The sequence below is a fragment of the Solanum dulcamara genome, chromosome 8 (genome assembly GCF_947179165.1).
Source record: "Solanum dulcamara chromosome 8, daSolDulc1.2, whole genome shotgun sequence".
Classification (NCBI taxonomy): domain Eukaryota; kingdom Viridiplantae; phylum Streptophyta; class Magnoliopsida; order Solanales; family Solanaceae; genus Solanum; species Solanum dulcamara.
This window is the reverse complement of record NC_077244.1, coordinates 69,402,981-69,424,510: the sequence shown is the minus strand read 5'-3', so window position 1 is coordinate 69,424,510 and position 21,530 is coordinate 69,402,981. Positions and strand designations below refer to the sequence as shown.

The window sequence follows — 21,530 nt, the reverse complement described above, 5'->3', positions numbered from 1 at the left end:
TGACATGTACTTGTTGGTTTTGGAATTTTATTTTCACGAGGAAGGAAGCAAAATTGATTTGTTTTCGATATTATATTGTTCAAAAAATAGAGCAGGTAATTTATATTGTTCGATATTATTTTTATATATGTCAATTGTTGTGAGTTTCTTTTCTTGTACTTCCATTCAAGTTTTTGAAAAATTGGTCCTAATTTTGATTTAATTTGTTTCTATTTTTGTTTGTTTAATTGAAATTGTTCTTTAACAAACTTTTGGTTAGGTCCATGACATGTACTTGTGGTCTCAAGATTTTCACAAGGAAGAAAATAAAGTTGATTTGGGCAATTGTCACTGCTTATGGACCCGAATCTAGGTGATCTATCCATGATTAGGATGAAGCTTGGGTGAAACTAAGTGTTTTCGATATTATATTATTCAAAAGATGAAACAGGTAATTTATATTGTTCGATATTATTTTTATATATGTCAATTGTTGTAAATTTCTTTCCATGTACTTTCATTCAAGTTTTTGAAATTTTTGTCATAATTGTGATGTAATCTATTTCTATTTTCTTATTTATTTGATTGAAATTGTTGTTCAGCATACTTTTGATTAGGTCCATATCATTTACTTATGGACTCGAGATCTTATTTTTGCAAGGAAGGAAACAAGTTGATTTTTTTCGATATTATTATTAATATTTAATTTTTAAAATTTCATTGACCAACCAAATTATAAAAAAAATTAATGAATATTATTACGAATGTGATAGAACAACATGATATATAACACTCTGTGAGCACATGATAAAGTATTTCGATTAGACACTTCTTATTCAAATATTATCACCTTCTTTGATTATACACATTAGCCTCAATAAGTCATAGAATTTTAGGCTTCTATCAAAGGAGGTGACATATTTTACGTGGTTAATTAAACTGTATAATAGACGCTTGAGAATAGGCAAAAATAAATAAAAATTAAAAGTGTTTAATAAGAATATTTTATCGTGTGTTATAAATACTATATATCAAATTCAACTAAATCCATCATATTTATGCTTTCATAAGATATCAAATTCAATCATTGTATCAATATAATAACATTCATTGTTATTATTTAAACTTATGTTAGCGTTTATTGTAACATTAATAGTTTTTTCTCAAACAATTGTTGCTTTTATCTCTTTATATTAATTGACACAATGTATATATATAAAGCACGTACTTTAGACTAGTATGATAGATAAAAGCCTAAAATTGAGTACTTTTATTTATATAAAACAAAGCTTAATGACTTTACTAAATAAATTTTAGTAATTGAGTGAGCCTTTAATTTATTGACTCTAAAAGTTTGAATCTTAAATGTGATATTCTTGAATTTTTCTAATCCTCTTTAGAAATTTCTGTAATGGGTGGTGTTTAAATTTTTTTTCTAGATGTCAAGCGAATTGCTATTAACTTCTTTTTCACTTAATTGAGTAACTAATAGTGACATTTAGTAGATTAACCAATTTGGGTGTTTGGACTTTTTTGGTTTTGTTATAAGGGGTGTTTGGTTACTGGTTAGAGTTATGCATGTATTAGTTATGCAGGAATAAGTCATGCAGGTATTAGTTATGTAAGAATAAGTTATGTGAGTATTAGTTATGTAGGAATAAGTTATGAAAGTATTACTTATGCATGTATTATTTATGTAGGATTTAGTTATATAGAGAATATAATCCATAAATTATTAATTTGTTATCTTCATACACACACATATATTGGCACATGGAACGTTTTTATTTAATAAAAAAAAGTAACAAAATCCATCAGGTAAAAAAAAAGGATTTAAAAGTTAATTACTGAACGAGAGCAAAAGAAAAAGACTTAAACTAATTAAGACGTAAACTAAAATATTGAGTTGATAAACTAATTCGAAGGTCTTGATAAATGATGAAAAATATTGAGTTGAAAGATTTAAAAGTAAATTGATAGTTGTAAATATGTAATTTAATATTTTAATCCATGTATAACTAATACCCTCATAACCTATTTCACATTCTACCCCGCATAAAATTATACATAAATTTCCTCAAAAGTTATGCGAGTATTAATTATGTACAAAAATACAACTAAATACCGTGTAAAATCAATACAAGAATAACTTTTATACAACATTTCAAAATACACCAACCAAAAATTGTATAAATTGAAAACATAAAAACCAAACATGATATAAAATTAATACATGAATAACCAACTTATTCATATATTAACTTTGCCCTTATATAATAACCAAACGGCCCCTAATTGTTGTGTTTGAGTTTATTTACATGCATGTTGACTTTACAAAATACTTATTATCTTTTACTAGCATAAATATTAAATATCTTTGTTCATTAAAATATTAAACTATTATAAATTATGACTTATTACTTTGTTTTTGTTAACATTCGAATCTAAAAAATGATAATTCTCAACACATTTTAATTGATCACGGGTTATGCCATTAAGGTGACCGATTTATTGGATCATGTATATATATATATATATATATATATATCAACTTGATTTTTTTTATGACAGTAGTGTCCATGTCAGTTTTTGCGCACTACGACTAATTTTACGGGATACTGCCACTAAGAGTGTACATAGGTCGGTTTAGTTTGATTTTTCATTAAAAAATAACCAAATCAATTATGTCAGTTTATTAAATTTATAAACCAAATCAAATCATCCTAACGTCGATTTTTTCAATTTCGGTTTAGTCGGTTCTTTTGATTTTTTGATTTTTTCAATTTTTTTTACAATTATACCGTAATTGAAAAGGAGATCAAATTGCAGAGGTTGTTCTCTTGATTGTGATTTAATACCGCACTTGAAGTTCTTTTTGAAGGTTGTTCCCTTGATTGTGTGATTATATTGCTTAATGACATCTCAAAGACACTTGAACAAATAAAATCAAAAAAAAGAAGATGTACAATGACATCTTCAAGATATTATATTTGAAAAATATATAAAAAACTTACACGAAAATACATAAAACATGTCAATTTTTTTAGTCATATTACAAGCCCAAATATGAAATAATATATGTAAACATTGAAAGCTATAAACCAATTTTAAAAATACTTACAAAGCATATTATAATATTTTTTTTATGTATAAGAAAATAAAATTATATATGTATTATGTCGGTTTGGTTTGAATTCGATTTGACTTTTTTTCTATTAATACGAAACCAAACTAATAATGATTGATTTATTTTTTTCAATGCCAAACCAACCAAACCAAATCACGATTCGGTTTTTTTTGTCGGTTTGATTTGGTTTGTCAATTTAATTTGACTTGGCGATTTGACTTGTACACCCCTACCTACCACTATCAACTTGAATTTATTAATATAAAAATAATATATTTAATATAATTTCATACCAATTGGGAGTATAGTATGTAAATAATCTTACCACTTTATAAAGGTGACTAAATTATTCATAATAATCAAAATTATTTAATAGATAATGATGTGTAATTGTGTAATTATTCACAAAAAGTGTAAGTAATAACTCAAAAAATAAAAAAAGTGGGTACTTGCTAATGTAAAAAAAAAACAAAACAGAAACTATGCTGGCGCCTGGCAGCATATATAAACAAAAATATTATCCGCCCATGCCATTCTTACCTGGTGCCCCACTGCCCGAGTTCTACCGGTGGCCCGCGGCGGCGCCTCCTTCAAGTTCAAGGTCATGAGTCTAAGATCATTTCAGCAGATTCCTCAACCTCCAAACCTCAAATCGTCATTTTTTTTTGCTGTGGAAACTTTTGTAAGCTCCACCTGGTGATAGTTCAGGCTTGACCTTGTAAATCTACTAGCAGGTTCGTCATTTTAATTGAATTCTGTTTTTCATGTGCATTTTTCAGCTTTAAATTGTCAATTTTTTTTGGTTATATGATAATTCTCTCGGAAATGTGTTTAATCACGGCGATTATATATGCTTTGGTAGAAGTTTCATTTTCCGGTGGCTTCTCTTCTTATTCCGTCACCGGAGAATTGAGATCTGAATCAACACCGGTAAATATCTGTTGCATCCAATCCGCCCTTTTAGAATTCGACAAAGCAAAGGTTAATTCATCATATAAGTAGTACTTTTATGGATGACCTTATTAGTTCGAGAAATTAAGGTGTAGGGTTTCTGCCATGTTCATTCTTGCCTAAACCCTAATTAAGGGACGAAAGAAGCTAATTGTTGATATTTATCCCAACAAAGACAATGGCTGATGATTTTTGTTCATCGTTTTATTGATGATTTTGACAGAGGCATTTATTGAATTTGATCAATTAAATTTGTGTTTTTACATGGTATTTGCTATTTTCTCCTAGGTTTAGGCAGATTGGACTTTGCACTCCTAGGTTTAGACAATTGATATTACACATACTCTATGTATATACCTCATACATTGATTGTACACTTAATAGACATTGGATATACAGTGTATTCACACCTGGCCAAAACCATTTTACACCATAGCAGTAGGCATACATCTCTCATAAGGTATACAGTGAGAAAGCAATGATTATACAAGGCATACTGTGTATATTTGAAGGTTACTCAAGGTACTTCCTCTCAACACTGACAGAATAACCCATGAGAGCAACAATAACACCATCTAAAGTTCCATCATTGCACCCTTGGACAACTTTCTAACACCTTTCACTGCACTATTTTTTAGATATAAAACCTCCATAGTTTCTTCATTTCCTACCATCAACACCTACTAAGGTTCTCATTGAGGCCTCTGTACCCAAGCACCCAAAGTAGATGAAGATAAAATTCAGAAAAATCCATGAAGTTGAGAGAGAATAATTTAGACCTTTGCTAAGGAAGACACATAGATCTAAAAAATTTGGTGGTGAAATTATGGAGAAGGATATAGGTACATAGATGAAAAGGGAGAAAGGTAGTAGTATTTCAAAGAGGAAGATACATTGGGGATTGAAAAATGTTGACCACTGTAAAATAGAAAGAGAAAGATGGTAGAGATAAAGACAAAGTAAAAAGTGGTGTGTGAGATCAGATATACGTTGTCCAATGCATCTGCATAGTAATTATGATTTTTTCTAGTTTTAGATCAAATGGTTGTCATCTGTTACATCCAAAAATGCAGGCTTAGATATTTCATCAAAAAAATAATAATCTAGGATTAGGTAATTTATTAGAAGTTATTTCCTAAAATGTAGGCTTAGTTAATGGACCACTCTGCGTTGTGATTAATCGGCTAAAAAAATTAAAAGAATCACTGCCGAGCTGTTAAGACGGGTAGTCCAAAAAGAACAGGGCTATTTTTAATTTATTGCTATATGGGCTGCTAGTTGAGTTATACTAAAAATAAAGGCTGGATCACAGAAGTTCTTTGCTAATGGCTTAGCTGGGAAGTTTGAGGGATTTATGCATCTGTATTATTCATTTCTTAGTCCTCAGTGGTTGAATTGATATGATAAAGTGTACTCAGCCATTATTAGTAGTTGATGCAGTTAACTGGATTAAAGCTCAAGTGGGAAAGGGTGAAGAACACTTCAATAGATGAGGAACCTTTATTTGTGAATTGAAGAACTGAATATGATTTTCAGCTGTCAAGGCTTAGTGCAGTTGTCTGGCATCAAGAGTTGAGTTACTTTTGTAATAAAATTTTCACATTCACAGCTATAGTTATTCATAAGAAGACATCATGGAATGTTTGATTTATTTGTCATGTGACTATCAAAATGAGAGTACTTTTGTCTCCCACTTGGAAAGAAGAGACAAAAAAGGAAGTTGCATAGTATCCCTGATATTAAAAGGAAGTGTCACTTTATAATTATATATTATGTTGCTCGGACACTCCAAAATGTTGCTGCACCCATGTCAGAACCCCCCAAAATGTAATACTTATGGAGGATTGAAACAATCCCCTTGATATTTTTAAAGAGTCCGAGCAACATAGATTATATGAAGTTCTGGTGTTTCGACTGTCCATTGATGATTAGTTGTAATTGGTTATTTATCTTATTTTTCTTCTGCCCATTACAGGAGCAGTATTGGAGCATATAAGTAGAAATCTAGTGACTTCCAACAGCTCAACATGCCGAAAGATAGAATGGTGAATTCTTCGTCCTTCAATGGGGCAAGGGTATCTCCTTATGCTTGCAGCTCAAAGAATACTGACCTACCACCAGTAGAGAATGAAAGAGAATGGGAAGAAGTTAGGTGCGTCATATGTATGGAGCATCCACACAATGCTGTCCTTCTACTTTGTTCATCAGGGGAAAAGGGTTGCCTGCCTTATATGTGCGACACAAGTTACCGTCATTCAAATTGTCTTGATCAATTTTGTAAACTATCATCTGGAACACAATCAGAAGTTCAACAAGAAAGAAGTACTATATCAGAGACGATGCTCCACAGGGGAAATCAGGGACAACCTTCATCAAGAACAACCTGGTCTACTTGGGGACAGCAACCAGAGCTTGTCTGCCCTCTTTGCCGGGGACAGATTAAAGGATGGATTGTTGCAGATGCAGCTCGTAAATTCATGAATTCCAAACAGAGGAGTTGTTCCTTGGAGACATGCAATTTTAATGGCAATTATGGAGAACTAAGAAAGCATGCCAGGCTTGAGCATCCCTCAGACAGGCCAGCCGAGGCTGACCTTCAAAGACTGTCTGATTGGAGAAGGTTGGAGACTCAAAGAGACGCTGGGGATACTCTCAGTGCATATCAGACGCCATTAGGTGAACTCTATCCTCCAGATGACTTCTTTCAGCTGCCTGCTGGTATGTTTGACTTCCTAGATGATGTGTACCCTGAGACTGAGGATGGCTCAAGTGAAGACAACAATTTGTTAATGGATTTGGCAATTGAGTTCCCCTTCCTGAATAACTTCCCATATGTGACTTGGGACATATGAAGAGGTGATGATGATGGAATGTGTGCTAGTCGATCACAGACGTGCTAGATCCGAAAACAGGAGACCCAGGAGGTAAGCTACATCAGATAATCAAGGGGGAAAGACCAGCAACAGGAGGAGACACAATAGGTCATCAAGGCGCATGCCCAGCTCCTTCGGGCATTAAACCATTGAATTAATGCTTGATTCCTTTCAGATTGAAGTTCTTTGGTTTTCGGGTATCTTGTCATCACTGAATGGAGGAATTTCATGTCATAATTCCTGTTATTTGTACTCTCAAATGACCATTGTCATTTCATTTCTTTTCCCTTCTTACTTTGATACTTTAAGAACAAGTGTTTCCCCCCTCATGAAGTTATAGTTACTGGTTTACTAGCTCTGAACATATGAAACACACAGCTTGTTAAGATCATAAGGGATTTCTTTTTAAAGGATGTTAAGCTTAACCGTATGTCTTCCTATAGTATGTCTGTTTTCCAACCTTTATATCGTAATTTTCCCGCCGTGGCATACGTTTCAGTATTGGACCACTATAACGTTTTCAACATTTGCAAGTACTTGCAATAAAACCGCAACTATAAGATAATGAGATATATGGTGTAGAAAGGTCGAACATAATAGGAAGATATTCATTTACGTGTTATACATACACTGAACTAATAAATGGATAGTGTGTATCATTATACTTTACATAAACTTTGTATTTGACTAAACGCAAGCTGAAAATAAAATTTTAACAAACTTCAAATATTTCGTATTACATAGAGCACAACAAATACTAGTCAAGGCACAAGACGTTTGTAACTTTGTTATATACTATAGCCTATAGGTGGATGTATGAATTGCGTGTTTACTTTATGAAACACTCTCGAGTTTGGAGCTATATATTAGGTAAGCTCATTTGAGATTTGTGAACGGCATGTTTAAATCCACCAATTATTTATTTTTCACATATGTATCGATGTTATCTATATTTTATCCAAAGTTGTATATATACAACCTAATACTTACTTTATAGTGATTCAATTGATTTCAACATTTTTTATACGAAGTGTAAATATATATATGAAAATTATTAAATTTACAAATAAATAAATAAATTATGAGGCCGGGCAGCCGTCAGCCTCCTACTGGGGCTGGCTTGCCTTTGCATGACCACTATGAATCCTATTACAGCATCCAAAAATCTAAGCAAAGACAACACACAAAAAGTTCAAGAACATCTTGATATCAAGCCTATTGCTTTTCTGCATGGAGAACCTATATATTTCTTCTTACGATTCTTAAAGTGGGATCCATGGTTCAATCCTGAAGAGGAAACAACTATTGCCATAGCCTGGATATCCTTTCCAGGATCGCCAACAAATTTGTTTGATAAAAATTCAATGTTATCCATTGCTAATGCAATTCGAAAGCTATTAGTGATCGATTAGACAACTAATAATCAAACAAGACCTAGTTATGCTTGGGTGAAAGTTAAGGTAGATTTGCTAATGGAGTTACCAAAGAGGATACAAATTAACTGCACCGATGAAGAAACTGGTGAAATCAGATCGAAATGGCAACAAATATAATATGATTGTTTATCAAGTTATTTGTATGCATTGTAAGCTTCAGGGGCATGATAAGTAGAGTGTTATAATTAACTCTTTTTTTTTTTTAAAAAAACTTGATTAGAAATGTCTCATAACTTGGTTACTTGTATGAAAACAAAGTCATCAACTAATTATTTTGGAAATTAGAAAGTCATTTTGGTAAGGCATTTGAAACCTTTGTTTGAAAATCAAAAAAGGATAAGAGCTCAGGTGATCTACCGAGCAAGGTGTTAGGCACTTTACGAACTTTGCAAATGCAGTTAAGTAACGAATTTAAATATTTTTTCGCGATAAAACAGATATAAGATATTTGAACGTGAAAATTTAAAGGTAATTTACTTAGTACTTGATTGTTTTATTAACTCAACTTGTAAATTAAGTTTACAATTTCCGGGTAGTTTTTTAAAGGACCAATGAATGTCTAAAGAGTCACTTGTGATATCCTTCTTTTTTAAATAAAATAAAATATATTAATTCAACTTCTAATTAGATCTATATGAAATTTACTTGAGAACTTAGAAAACATGAGTTGTCTTCACTCTTCAAGCTATTTAAGTAAAGCCTTATCGATATGAGTTTTGGTGTAGTGGTGAAGCTGGTTCATCTAAATTATATGTTTCGAATTCAAATTCTGAGTATTAAAAAAATCTTATTGCTAATGTTAGTGTAATCTGGATCTGGAAACCAAAAAATAAAAATAAACCTTAAGGCCTGGGGGCAAAAATGGTAATACACGTTTTTCGTTCTTTCTTCATTACCCTTTTGGGCTAAATACCGAAATGGAAACCTGAAATAGGGGTTTTAGAAGTAGAAAATATAAAGCCTAACCGAAAGGACTCGCTGTGTTCTTCTCTTTCCTGAGTGGTAAATTTTCGATTATTCCCATCTATTCATTCTTTAATCTTTACCTAATTGTGTTATTATTCTCTTGGCAAGCCAGCAGATTTCTGTAGGCATCAGTATTTTCGTGTAAATTTTCAACTTTTGCGTGCTCTCTTCGATTGTTTTTGAACAGTGAATTGGGTTTCATTGACTGAAAATCAAAAGCCAATCTTTTTATCGTTTGCTGAAATGGGTGTTTGAGATTTTTAAGTTTTATGCTTGTAGGTGTTCGATGAATTGTTTCTATGAATTTGGTGTTAATATAATGTTGTATCTCAACCCTAATTTGAAATTAAAACATTTTGGCTAGGTTAAAGAATCTCGGATGAGAGATTACATTGATTCTTGGGTCATAGAGATGGGATGTCTGTGATAATACCAACAAGTAACAATAACATACCTATTGTGGGATTTTGGGGAGGGTGGGGTGTATGCAGAAGTTACCCCTACCTTTGTGTGGATTAGAGAGCTTGCTTCCAATAGACCCTGGCTCAAGAAAAGTGTTTCTCAAAACAGGTTTGAAAAATGCAAAGAGTAAAACAAGCTATGATAATAATATCGAAGAAAATAAAAGGATTGGCGTAATTCATAGTAAGAATAACCAAGGTAAAAGAAACAACAGTAGTGAAACTTGAATCCATTTTTTATTATTTACAATGGCAGAAGTGCCTTAATCCCTTTACTAGTTGCAGTCAGATATATGAATCTATTTTCTCCATTCTGGTCCATTAAACCCCTATTCATTTAAATACTGGAGTATTTTAAAGTGGTCTCTGCCTGAAGCCCTGAACATAATTTTGATAGTTTAGCTTCATTGGTCCCATAAGGGTAGTATGCTTTGTAGCTCAGGTTTTTTACTATCTTTTTGAGAGTGTGAAGCACTAAGAACTGATTTGTATATATTTCTTATTTAATTATCACTGCAGCCGAAAGAGTTTGAGCAAATCGGCTCTTATATTATGGCGAGATCATTATCTCAAATGATGTTGAAGCGTTTTGCATCCTATCCACTTGCACGTTCATCTGCAATTGTGAGAAAAGACACTACTCTCATCCTGTTTGTGCTTACTATTAACAACGCATCAACTAATGTCTTTTTTCCACTGCTTTGTCTGACCTAGCTGGTTTGCTTGCAAAATAAAAAAAAAATGAGTTTTACTATGAAGAGCTCCCCTTTCTTTCTTTCTTCTGTTTGAACTTTGTGCACCCCATTGCTCTGTGATGGACACTATAGTTTATCTCTCGCTAGCTAAATACAATCTGGGGTACATGCTGTATCTGTAAGTTATATTATAAACTATGAACATTTGCTTCAATCTATATCCCCCCACCCCCAAAAAAAGACTATTTGCTCAAATCCTCCTACTATGTGTCTCCATCCGGCATCTTCTCATGAAATTTTGGAGCATTGATTAATGAGTTTAGCCCATAGACGGGATTAGACGTATTTTTATAAAGGCTCTTTCTTTTATGCCTGTTCAAAAACATTATGCTTAACAGTTGCTTGATTTGTGTAATAGACATCCAGGTCTATCCACCAGGGTGAAGTGCGGTATTCAACTTCTGTGCCTAGTGACCCTGACACTCATGAAGATTTTAGACCTACTAGTAAGCTTGAGAGTTCAGGTCTTTCTCTGGAGAATATTGTTGAGCAGGTAGCTTTAGTCAATATCTGTACATTTTCTGCTTGTTGGCAAGTCAAAGCTCTTTTGTTTTCAATCTTTGAATATAGAGATTGTGTTACCCTTTTTTGCTTATATGCTGTTCTGTTAAGTGTTCAGATTTAGTTATTCTGTCGGCCCATTATTGTAGGATGTCAAGGAAAATCCTGTGATGATATACATGAAAGGTGTGCCAGATCTTCCTCGATGTGGATTCAGCTCATTGGCTGTTAGAGTTCTCAAAGAATACAGTAAGTCCATATGCTATAAGTGATGTCTCTTGTTGTTGGATTTTGCATCCTCTTCACTTGCAAGTGTAGGTTTCTGGTAGAGGTCAATGGGCCCTTAATTGGTTTTCATCTTCTTACCAATTACTATGGTCTTTGCAGATGCTCCTATAAGTGCCAGAAATATCTTAGAAGATCCTGAGCTTAAGAATGCTGTAAAAGCTTTCAGGTAAATTTGATGCCAAATTGTCTATGGCTATGAAAATTTTTATTGATGAATTTATTTGCATTTTGAAAAAGGGATTGATACACAATTCTAGATGTTAAGTGGCTGCCTTTCGCCCTCTGATGTGACCTGAGAAATATTTTTTTAACATTAACGCACATCCTTGAGAGAAACCAGGGTCGTTTGAGTAGACATAATGCTGATGGGATATCAGCTGCCATTTAAATATCGTAGTAACTCTGGAAATGATTAATGGTTTGTTCATAAGGTCAGATGATATTTGAGTGTCGAGGCAGCTCATACTTTTTTCTTGTGACTACATGTGGTTAAAATTGGTTCTTTTCACTCTTATAGTATGGCATGGATTTTTTATTTTTATGAAGTATGGTATGACATTGATTCACCTGGGTGATGACAACATTTACAGTCTTGGTGATGACTCTGTGGCTCTGTAGTTATTTGAGGTATATGTAGGGTTGTATTTTAAAGAGCATCAAGTGGATGCTACAAAACTTTACGAGTAGTTTATCTCTAAAGAGCTCAAAAGATCAATTTAATCCTCGGTACTGCAGAACATATTTTTTTTTATAACCGTGGTGTCTAGGCCATCTTGCACATACCTCGACTAATTCCACAGGATATCTGTCACCTCCCACCAGCAACACGTACTAGGTAACTCTGTCTACCAAGGCTAGGACAAGGCTAGGACAGATGAACACCTAGTATTTCTGTCTCTGCTGGGATTGAGCCTGAGATCTCATGGATCTCAACCCACTTCATTGACCACTAGGCCACACCCTTGGATACACCGTAAGTTGATTCTTCCGAAGAACCGGAAGCGAAGCGCTATGCCGGGGCGGGGGGACGGAAAAAGAAACGGCTCCGAATTAAAAAATTGGGGTTCCCAATGCTTCTCCACGTTCAACGAGATGCGCCAACCTCGGTATGCTTTACTCCTAACCCCACAAGGTTCCGAGACAGAGCTAACCTGAGTCCCGGTTAAGAACGGCGATGATATACGTTTCACACGGCGCACGATTCCATGGATAGTTTCATTCAAGATCGTGATGGAGGACATAGCTTACGATCATCGGCTTTGATCATGCCACTAGGCATTTGATTAAGACATTGCACAATGATCCGAACACTTTGTCGCAAAACATTATTTTGATTACACCTGAAAGAAATCTTGGTCATCTGTTTTTCAGGCTATATGTTGTCTCTGTCACCTTTCCAGAGCCCCTGCTATTTCTGTCTTCATAGAATCTATGGTATGCATAAAGGAATTATGACCCAAAATTCCCTTCTATTTCTTTCTTTTTTTCAGCCACTGGCCCACATTTCCACAAATATTTATCAATGGGGAGTTTATCGGTGGATCAGATATCATCCTCAATATGCACCAGGTAAATTGACTTGTTTATGTGAATCTAGTCCGACTGGTTACGCGAAATGCTGATCGATTCTTTTTTCATGCAGAGTGGTGAACTCAAGGACAAGCTGAAAACTATCGTGGACAACCAGAGTAAAGAAGAATGAGATATATTACTGCTGAAGGTAGTATTGGTCTGCCTATGTGTCGAACGGTTATTGTACTTCTGGCATTGAGTTTGTAATCTTTAGGTTTGGGAGCTGTAATAAAATACACTTGATATACCATCTTCCATATATTTGTGGAAACGATGAAGAATATACATTCTTCACACTTCCATCTCTAATTGATTAAATTGTTCCAGTCCAATGTCTGTTGCTTGAAATTAGTATTGTTAGTTTCTGTAAATGACAATACAGCAGTCAAAATAAGGTGATTTTCTGGGTAACCTCATGTTTGCAATAAGAATCCTAAAACTTTGATAGGCTCTTAAGGGGTCATTTGGTATGTTGGACAGGCATAGATCAGTCTTGGAATAAAAATTTAGTACTTCCTTATCCCTTATTTGGTAACTGATCTTGGTATAAGTTATATCAAGCCAACTATAAATATCGGGATAAGTTATTCCTTTTAGAAGAATAAATAATAGTACCGAGATAAATAATGAAAATAAAATATTTTTGAGGCCTCTCAAACCCTATTTCTACTAAGGTATCCTTGCCACAGGGTGGAATACTGATACCAGTATTAGTTATTTTTGGATAAAACATTAAAAATAAAATACTCTTGAGGTCCTTCAATCTTTTTTTCAACTAAATAAGGTTGAGAGTATTTTTGCAATCAAACAACTTTTTTCTTAGAAATTATGCCATGCATGTTATCTTTGATACAACAAATCAAATAGTCAATAAAAATAATCCCAAAATAACTAATCTCAACAAAACTTGTATTCAAACCAACTCTTGGGCGAGAAATCAGCTGGTGTGTGATAATTTGAGGCATCAAATTTGTATATGAACTTCTGCACAATGTCTTACCAGGAAACTCTAGTCTTTAAGCCAAACATTGGAGTTCACACCCAGCTTTCCAAACTTAGTAGAAACGGATGATGAAATTGCTTTAGTTGATCAAAGAGAGTGGCTTGAAAATTTTAGTTGAGATTACTGGGATTTTGAAAATCTTTAGCTAGTTGGAAAATGATAGATGATGTTAACAAAATGTCTATTTAGTGTGTGAGAAAAAGAGACAAGAGAATACACAATAAGCACAATATCCATTAATATTGATACAACATGATACAATTACTACCAAAATTCTGAGTGGAATTGAAGAAAACGAAATGTCTACAAGTGATGAAAAGAAAAACACATCCAAGCCTTTATTTTTGAGACAAAACTGGTAGACTGTCCTAGAACTCACCAAAGGCATACAGTAATTAACTACATACAACTGTTAAGTGTATACTCCCCATATTATTGCTTCCTCATGCATTTGTTCTCACCCCTCTTAGAGTAAATTCATCATCGGCAACCCTCAAGCCCGAGCCTTGCACTTAACCAATGACACACCTCATGCATTTCTCTTGGCACTGTGTAATGACCAAGCCTGGAGAATAAGATGGTAGTTTTAGAAAACACTTCTTTATACCACCATTTAGAACTACAATTTTGCAAAGAAAAAAGAAGGGATACCCGTCGTATTTTTTGAATGCAAGGTTCCAGAATCCAGCTGAGTTCAAGACAAGGGTAGACCTCTCACCATATTTGTAAGGAACAACCTCATCACCTATAAATTACGAAATAAAAGTGTAAAAGACGGTTATGCAGATTACAAGTTACTAATAGCCTAGAACTCGAATTACAAGCTGAAAACAATAAGATCCTTCCTTTGAAGAAAGTCAAGATAGACTTAGTTTAAAAGAGTTCAAGGAGCACACAGTTGATATTCTATGAAAATAAGCGTAATTCCACTACTTTGGTTCAACAAAGACAAATTTCTGCTCTAGATACTCTCATTAATAATAGCAATTTAGCAGTTGTCTCCATAACTGCAGTTTCTGTTTCTTGTGATACCCAAGGTAAATTTAGGTAACTTGTATTTCAGATTAGAGGTAAGGAGCTTGGAGGACCTCAGAGAGAAGCACTATGCACTGTACAAGGTAAAAATGACTAAAAGGTTTGATACAAGTATTTGCAAGTAAAGTACGTACACATTCCATGACAGAGTAGAATGGGCAAAGACGAGGCACGTCTTGCAGCCTCTAGTGATCCTTCAATCTTGTTGCGCACGTTCCTGCACAATTCTAGTTGTTAACTCCTATATGTGTTTGTTTTTCTAAGAGAAAGAAGAGATAGAAAACACAAAAGTAACCATATAAGCACTCTTTACTTTGTTTTGGTACCTCCCTTTTTATAGTTCTTGAATAATAGAAACTTTAGGCATCTAGGGAGCTGATTTGTAAGACTCACGTTTCATACAATTCATACATATAATTTATCTAAAATCTAATGCAGATAGTATTTCATATTATTCCTCAGCTACATCGACAAGTATGAGATATGATATGCAATCAAACCTTGAACCAGGAAGCCACCCGCTTAGACCTATGATAGCCCTTAAGTTGACTGGGTAGGTGTTTCCATTTCCATATTTTCCTTGTGCAAAGCAAGTTGCTGAGTAGAGTGCAGTGGCTGCACCCATGCTGAAACCTCCAATACCAAGTTTAACTGTACCACACGGTTTAAATTGCTAATCAGATCACGAATAAAACAGACCTAACAATACAAATATTTTACAGAAAATCTATCAACAAAGCAGCAATCGCAATCTTGTTGGGGTTAGTCTCCGCATCTATTCCTTTCTATCCGTCCCATTTAATTCCAATACTAGATAAAACAATCTAAGAAATCCATGTGAAGCAACCAGCTTGCCATAACAAACTTTCAGAAAGAGGTAAGCTTAGCAAAGAGAAAAACTAAGCCAACTATATGAGCCAATGAGAATTGTCAACTAATTAAGCATTCACAGTAGTAAATAAGATGATTATTATATACGGAATTTGGCGTAACAAATACACAGGAGATACTGGTATTTTAGGTCTACATTACCCGATTATCTGGAACTTACCATCTGCTGGTTCAGTTGACAATAGGTTTGCAATATGTGCAACTGAAGCATCTAATCCTTCAAAATCATCAGGACCATCATCAGAAAGTTCTCCCACGTCAAACCCTGGAATAACATATTGGGACCCTTAATAACAGTTATTTTAGTTAACATGTGATACTATTGGGTTTCATTCTTACATGCAGTGCAAGGAAATCCACCGAGTATAGCTACAGGACGAGTTGGGGCTGTTGGACATATCCATTTGATCTACAAGGTTATATAATTTCACAAACAATGATTTAGTTTAAAGACTAGGTTAAAGGAGTTGTATAGATGTAACCATGTAGAGCAAAATTTAAGAAGTTATCCAAGCTCATTGCTTACATTAGGAAGGGGTAGGCTTTCCAAAAGTTGGGACCAACTGCATAAAGAAGCGAAGAGATCAACAAATGCATTCATTATATTTCAGGATGAAATAACAAACATATAGATAAGAGACAAAGGTACTGGAAACACAAGCATCAGAGCAAAAGCTTTGATCTAACAACTGCAAACAAGTTCAATGTTTCTTCTAATAGGATTTATGCTCCATCTGCCTCAGTCTGATTTTCAAGATAAATTCTGTCTGACAAAACTTACTTAACATGTTGAAAATCCACCACATAAATAACTAAGTTAGTGAAGTAGTTGCCCCAAAAACACAAATAAGTATAAACACCTTATAATCCAGTTTCTGCTGATCTTCATTCCAGGAAGGAGAACAAAGAAAAGATAATACAACAACAGGTAATGCCTAATGTAATAGTTAATGCTTCTGCTTTCTCCAAACCTTGTTTTAGCAAAAAATATTCTAAAAGTAAGAATTAAGTGCCTCTGCTTTTTCCCATCAATAGAGTTAATCTATCTTAAAAGGGTGAGCCAACAAAAACATTTACAATGACCGGCTTCTTAATTGGACACATCCATCAGTAACATACTCTTCATCTGGTTTTTCTTCTCCTGGCTTAGCAGAATAACACATTTTCTTGTAGATTCTTTTAATTGATACAAGGGAACTCCGTACTAAGAGAACAGTATACACAAATCTTTCTTTTTGCCTTTACTAACAGAATACAGTATCTCTCCGATACAGTACTAATACCAAGGTTGTCTGTGAGATCTATGATATTATTAATGATATCTTACATTTTGGAAAGTGACACTAAAACACGGAGGATGAGAAATGCACAAAAGGTTATTGTGATTTTCTCTAAAGGTTTGAATGTAATAGCAGTTGCAGAAAACAATGAAACATTTGATCACATATGGCTTGTCATGGTAATTTCATGCTATTGCAATTTGTTTCAAATTACAGAAAGAAAATCAGGCACAGCTAAGCACAAGAAAGTAACTGTCTTTGATATGTTAAATTGTTAACCAAAAAATAGCGACTTAAAAGGTAAATAGATTTTACCTGGAGCCATTATCACCAAGGCCATGCAACCAAACTATTGTAGCTTGGTGTTTCCCTTTGGGCCTCACTACATATGTCCTCCCGAACTCGAATGTCATCCTAGAAGTTCTACTTCCTGCAATTTTATTTAACTAACTTATTAATCCACTAGCAAATGCTTGAAGCATGAAAGATGTTTAGCAAAGACATAAAACTAGAGAAGGGAGAAAAAAAGTTCCCACATAGATTATAGCTATTGCAATGTAAAAGTGGCTTTACTAAATCTAGTGGCATAAGGAAATAAACTACAAGTACAACTCCAACTACCATGACTCAATCCCAAGCAAATCATGATATGTTGTGAATCCTCACTATTCATATCGCTTCATTTAAACTCATCTCAAGCAGATGGAGCCAAGATTTGAACTTTATGCATTCTAAATTCTACGATAGTGATATCATGTGTTAATAACCAGTAAACTTCGCAATGAAAATACAGGGTTTGAATTAAAGCTACTGAATTTGACAGAACCGTACATTGACTTCTAGCTCCGCCCCCTGATCCCAAACCAATATCTTATACCACCATAAAGACATAAGCTAATTATAACATTTCCAAAGGAGAACAGAACAACCCTCAATGCTAAACTAGGTGGATATCAAGAAGCAACAACAACAACAAAACTTAGAAATCCCACAAGTGGAGTGTGCGGAGAGTAGAGTTTACGTAGACCTTAGCCCTACCTAGTGCAGGTAGAGAGTCTGTTTCCAATATCAAGAAAGAAAAAAAAGAACAGATTGTACATTGCAACTAACCAGAGCCAGTTGAAGAGTTTAAATAACTCATATTTCTCTCTTCAAAGTTGAACTGAGAAATGGTACTGAACTGCAATGAAGACAAGCCAAACCAGTAGTCTCTATTTATAATAGTAGGCCCAAAATAGAATAAGACATATGAATATGCAAAACAAAAAAAAACACTTAAATATGTGTGAACCAGCTGCCTAATATACAACCTAGAAACTGATAAAGAAATAAAAGGGCATCCATGAAAAGGAAAAAGAAGGCAATCTTTTGAACAGAGGAAATAAAAAAAGAGAATAAAAGCAGAGCACAAAAAATCATCCGTCCATTTTCCCCTTGAGTTTAGAAAGCGTTACAGAGAAAGAATCTATACCTGTTGGGCAGGGGCAATAAATAAAGCAAACCACAGTTAAGAATATTACTGAAAACAAGAAGGAATAATACCAATTTTGTATTAAAAATATATATCTATCAATCATTTATTTATGTATTTGTTTGATGATTGATGGATACCCATTAACTTTTTTTTTTTTTTGGAAAAAAAGTGAAATTTCAATCGTCCAATTTATCATCATTGTGACAATATTCAATGAAGCACTCGAAGAAGAGAGCACAAATTCCATATTGCTGTTTTCACCAGCTATACATACATATAATATATGACATTGTACTTTTCATTGTAGTGGCTTATGTTCTAATTTTTGAATCCTCCTATTGGAATTTCTAGATTCGTCACTGCATATATACACATGTGTGTAAAGGAGTGTGTGTTAGCTACAGATTTAATCATGTCCAGTGACTTCTGGTTCAAATATTTATTGAATATGTACAAATTATTTGATAACTTCGTAACTTAAAAAAGTCAAAATTCAGAATTCACAAACTTCAAATTTTCGCTCTACCACGCACACAAGTATACACACACATCTTCGTAGTAATAGTGAAATAATAATTCTTTTATCTAATTTATGCGAAACTTTCTGACTGAAAATGAAGTTTAAGAAAAAAGTAACAGGTTTGAAGCTTGATATTTACGTGACTATAACTAATTTAATTAAGGATAAAATATTAACTTTTTAAATATAAAAAATACTGCACAGATAAAGGTATATAGATATGGTGACCTACCTGGAAATCTTTGGGACAACATTTGAAAAAAGTAAATGAACTTTTTATCTTCAAAAATTGTTTTTGTTTCTCTAGCGTAGCTTTTCTGGATTTGCCACCTATAAATTAGTGGCTCAAAGTCCTTTTATTGTGCAAAGTCTACAAATTCAAAGTCCAAAGTCTAAAAAATCATCATGAGTTTTTTTTGTTCGTTTTATACTGAAAAGGGACTCCACAACCACAAAAGTTGCATGAACCGAACGCTCATCTTTCTTCACTTCTTATATATAATGGGTTCCGATGATAATTTAATTTAAGGGGTTAAAAGTATATTTTTAAAACTTAAAGTTATACATGATGAATAAAGTTCATAACAATTAGTAAGAGCTTGTGAGTAAAAGTTAAAAAATAGATTTTTTAAAAAATTCTTCAAAATATTTGCAAGTTTCAATTACAAGCGGGCCCTAAGCTTGATGAAATAAAACACAATAAATCAACAATTGTCAGTTAGACCAAACCGTCCCAAAGAGGAGTGTGCCCATGAGTGCGCCAACTAGATGTTGCAGATAAGCATATAAAAGAAGAAGTTAAATATATCATAGTCGATCTATATTAACTGTACGAGTAAAATCTAATCGGAAAAAAAATCAAAAGCGAGCAAACATGAAATACGCTGAGACTTACGATTCAAAAATAAAGTCTCAAAATGACTCTCAATGAGGATGTTGAAATTATTTTCGCAATTTAATTACTTTAAATTTTATTACAGGGTGAGATATTTTTTTTTTTAAAAAAATAATGCTATAATCCATATGGCTTCCCACTGTAAGGCAATGCAGGGGCCATATAGGAGATGGATTCCTCGGCCCATTATGCGCCGCTTAGTCTTGTCCGCCTGGGTCATGGGCCCTTCTTTTTGGTGCATGATGGAATTGTGGACTTATTAAGTTAGGGGAATTCTTGCTTTAAGGTGGACGATGAGATATTAAGTAGGCGTTTGATCATAAAATTTAAAACAAAATAATATTGATAATATGAAATCTTTTGGAGAAAAATGTATGATCTAGAAAAAAAAAGATAATATCATATTGCATATTGAAAGTGTTTTTGTGCATTATGTTTTAGCAATATCTTTGTATCATAAAAATATAGAAACATGTCGACGTGATGATAATACCTTGTGAAAAGTATGTATTCAGATGAATTTGAATGACTTAACAAAAATCACATAGAGCATGATTGAAGTTGTTGACTTTAAACTAAAGAATTATCATTCAGATGTTGAACCTATATATGCTTAGCTTGCACAAATTTTTTAAAAAGCATAAAAAATATTTTCAAGTGAATAAAAAAAAACAAATGCTGAGTAGCCCTGGTTGAAGCTTATACCAAGGTATATATGTTCAAGAGATTTATTAGGCATATGGGCAAATATAGATTCGACAGGTTATGTTCAATAATGTTCTATGTTAGTACCTCTAAATGACTAGGCAATTCAATATTTTTCATTATGTTCATTATATATAATAATATTTGATTGAATATAAAAAAATTACAAAAAAAATGCTTTTGATACATATAAAAAATATCTTTTAATTTTTAATCTGAAACACATCATCATAACATAATTTTCTTTTGACAGATTAAAAAGAATGATTGACATAGATTAAAGGCAATATTTATTTATTTCCAAACCACCAATTAGTTATATAAGTCATGAATGCAAACGCGGAGCTAGAGGGCATGAATATATATTGGATGTATATTTAGTAAATATTGAATTTTCTCTATTTTTTTGCATATTTAATTTTTTTATATATTTTGATTTTTTTAATAAAATGATTAAATGATTTTTTTATATACTTAGTAATTTTTTATATTTTGAATTTTTTCTAATAAAATTTTTGACTCCGCGACCAGCATAATGAATATATTTGTCAGCTTGTTGAAGTGATCTCAAAAAGATTTCGAATTTGCGGACACAACAATTATTCCGTTGAAAAGAAAGTCTTTCTTGAAGAGTAATTATAATGTAATCTTTGAATGTCAACTCCATTACCCCACTTAAAAACGAAAAGTGTCATCCATGTTATAGTAGTATAATATAATTAAATACGATAATAAATTAGTAATCATATCTCTTGATACTCAATTAGAATCAAGATCAGTTTTTGGTGGGGTTAATTTTTAACTCAACGACAATATAT

At 33.2% G+C, this 21,530-nt stretch overlaps 3 protein-coding genes across 5 annotated transcripts; 2 read left to right on the top strand and 1 right to left on the bottom strand.

Annotated features, from left to right (window-relative positions):
• The first annotated feature begins 3,609 nt into the window (after positions 1-3,609).
• LOC129900804 (uncharacterized) lies at positions 3,610-7,360 on the top strand. Of its 2 annotated transcripts, XM_055975861.1 has the most exons (3): positions 3,627-3,840; positions 5,498-5,628; positions 6,033-7,360. In XM_055975861.1, the coding sequence occupies exon 3, from the start codon at positions 6,085-6,087 to the stop codon at positions 6,907-6,909; it is 825 nt and encodes a 274-aa protein (XP_055831836.1). In that variant the 5' UTR covers positions 3,627-3,840; positions 5,498-5,628; positions 6,033-6,084; the 3' UTR covers positions 6,910-7,360. The 2 variants fall into 2 exon arrangements, with proteins under 2 accessions (XP_055831835.1, XP_055831836.1); XM_055975860.1 differs by lacking the exon at positions 5,498-5,628 and having other exon boundaries at positions 3,610-3,840.
• Positions 7,361-9,270: 1,910 nt separating this feature from the next.
• On the top strand, positions 9,271-13,241 carry LOC129900933 (monothiol glutaredoxin-S15, mitochondrial). Its single transcript, XM_055976017.1, has 7 exons — positions 9,271-9,368; positions 10,313-10,417; positions 10,907-11,041; positions 11,199-11,298; positions 11,437-11,503; positions 12,828-12,906; positions 12,980-13,241. The coding sequence occupies exons 2-7, from the start codon at positions 10,346-10,348 to the stop codon at positions 13,037-13,039; spliced, it is 513 nt and encodes a 170-aa protein (XP_055831992.1). The 5' UTR covers positions 9,271-9,368; positions 10,313-10,345; the 3' UTR covers positions 13,040-13,241.
• An 885-nt stretch (positions 13,242-14,126) lies between these two features.
• Positions 14,127-19,363, bottom strand: LOC129901400 (uncharacterized). 2 transcript variants are annotated; one of them, XM_055976550.1, is made up of 10 exons: positions 19,345-19,363; positions 18,229-18,298; positions 17,434-17,548; positions 16,365-16,401; positions 16,178-16,247; positions 15,999-16,103; positions 15,448-15,598; positions 15,082-15,164; positions 14,564-14,657; positions 14,127-14,477 (listed from the first exon to the last, which is right to left on the bottom strand). In XM_055976550.1, exons 2-10 carry the CDS (start codon positions 18,257-18,259, stop codon positions 14,393-14,395), a joined length of 771 nt encoding a protein of 256 aa, XP_055832525.1. In that variant the 5' UTR covers positions 18,260-18,298; positions 19,345-19,363; the 3' UTR covers positions 14,127-14,392. The 2 variants fall into 2 exon arrangements, with proteins under 2 accessions (XP_055832525.1, XP_055832524.1); XM_055976549.1 differs by lacking the exon at positions 19,345-19,363 and adding an exon at positions 18,590-18,608.
• Positions 19,364-21,530: the final 2,167 nt, after the last annotated feature.

What these genes read in the sequence shown, in the direction of transcription:
- LOC129900804 (XM_055975860.1), top strand. Translation starts at nt 6,085, where the DNA reads ATGCCGAAAGATAGAATGGTGAATTCTTCGTCCTTCAATGGGGCAAGG.
- LOC129900933 (XM_055976017.1), top strand. Translation starts at nt 10,346, where the DNA reads ATGGCGAGATCATTATCTCAAATGATGTTGAAGCGTTTTGCATCCTAT. An exon ending in TAGAGTTCTCAAAGAATACA is followed by an intron (nt 11,299 to 11,436) that starts GTAAGTCCATAT and finishes TGGTCTTTGCAG; the next exon opens with ATGCTCCTATAAGTGCCAGA. An exon ending in TCATCCTCAATATGCACCAG is followed by an intron (nt 12,907 to 12,979) that starts GTAAATTGACTT and finishes TTTTTCATGCAG; the next exon opens with AGTGGTGAACTCAAGGACAA.
- LOC129901400 (XM_055976550.1), bottom strand. Translation starts at nt 18,259, where the DNA reads ATGAGTTATTTAAACTCTTCAACTGGCTCTG. An exon ending in TGGATTTCCTTGCACTGCAT is followed by an intron (nt 16,104 to 16,177) that starts GTAAGAATGAAA and finishes ATGTTATTCCAG; the next exon opens with GGTTTGACGTGGGAGAACTT. An exon ending in GGGTGGCTTCCTGGTTCAAG is followed by an intron (nt 15,165 to 15,447) that starts GTTTGATTGCAT and finishes AGAATTGTGCAG; the next exon opens with GAACGTGCGCAACAAGATTG.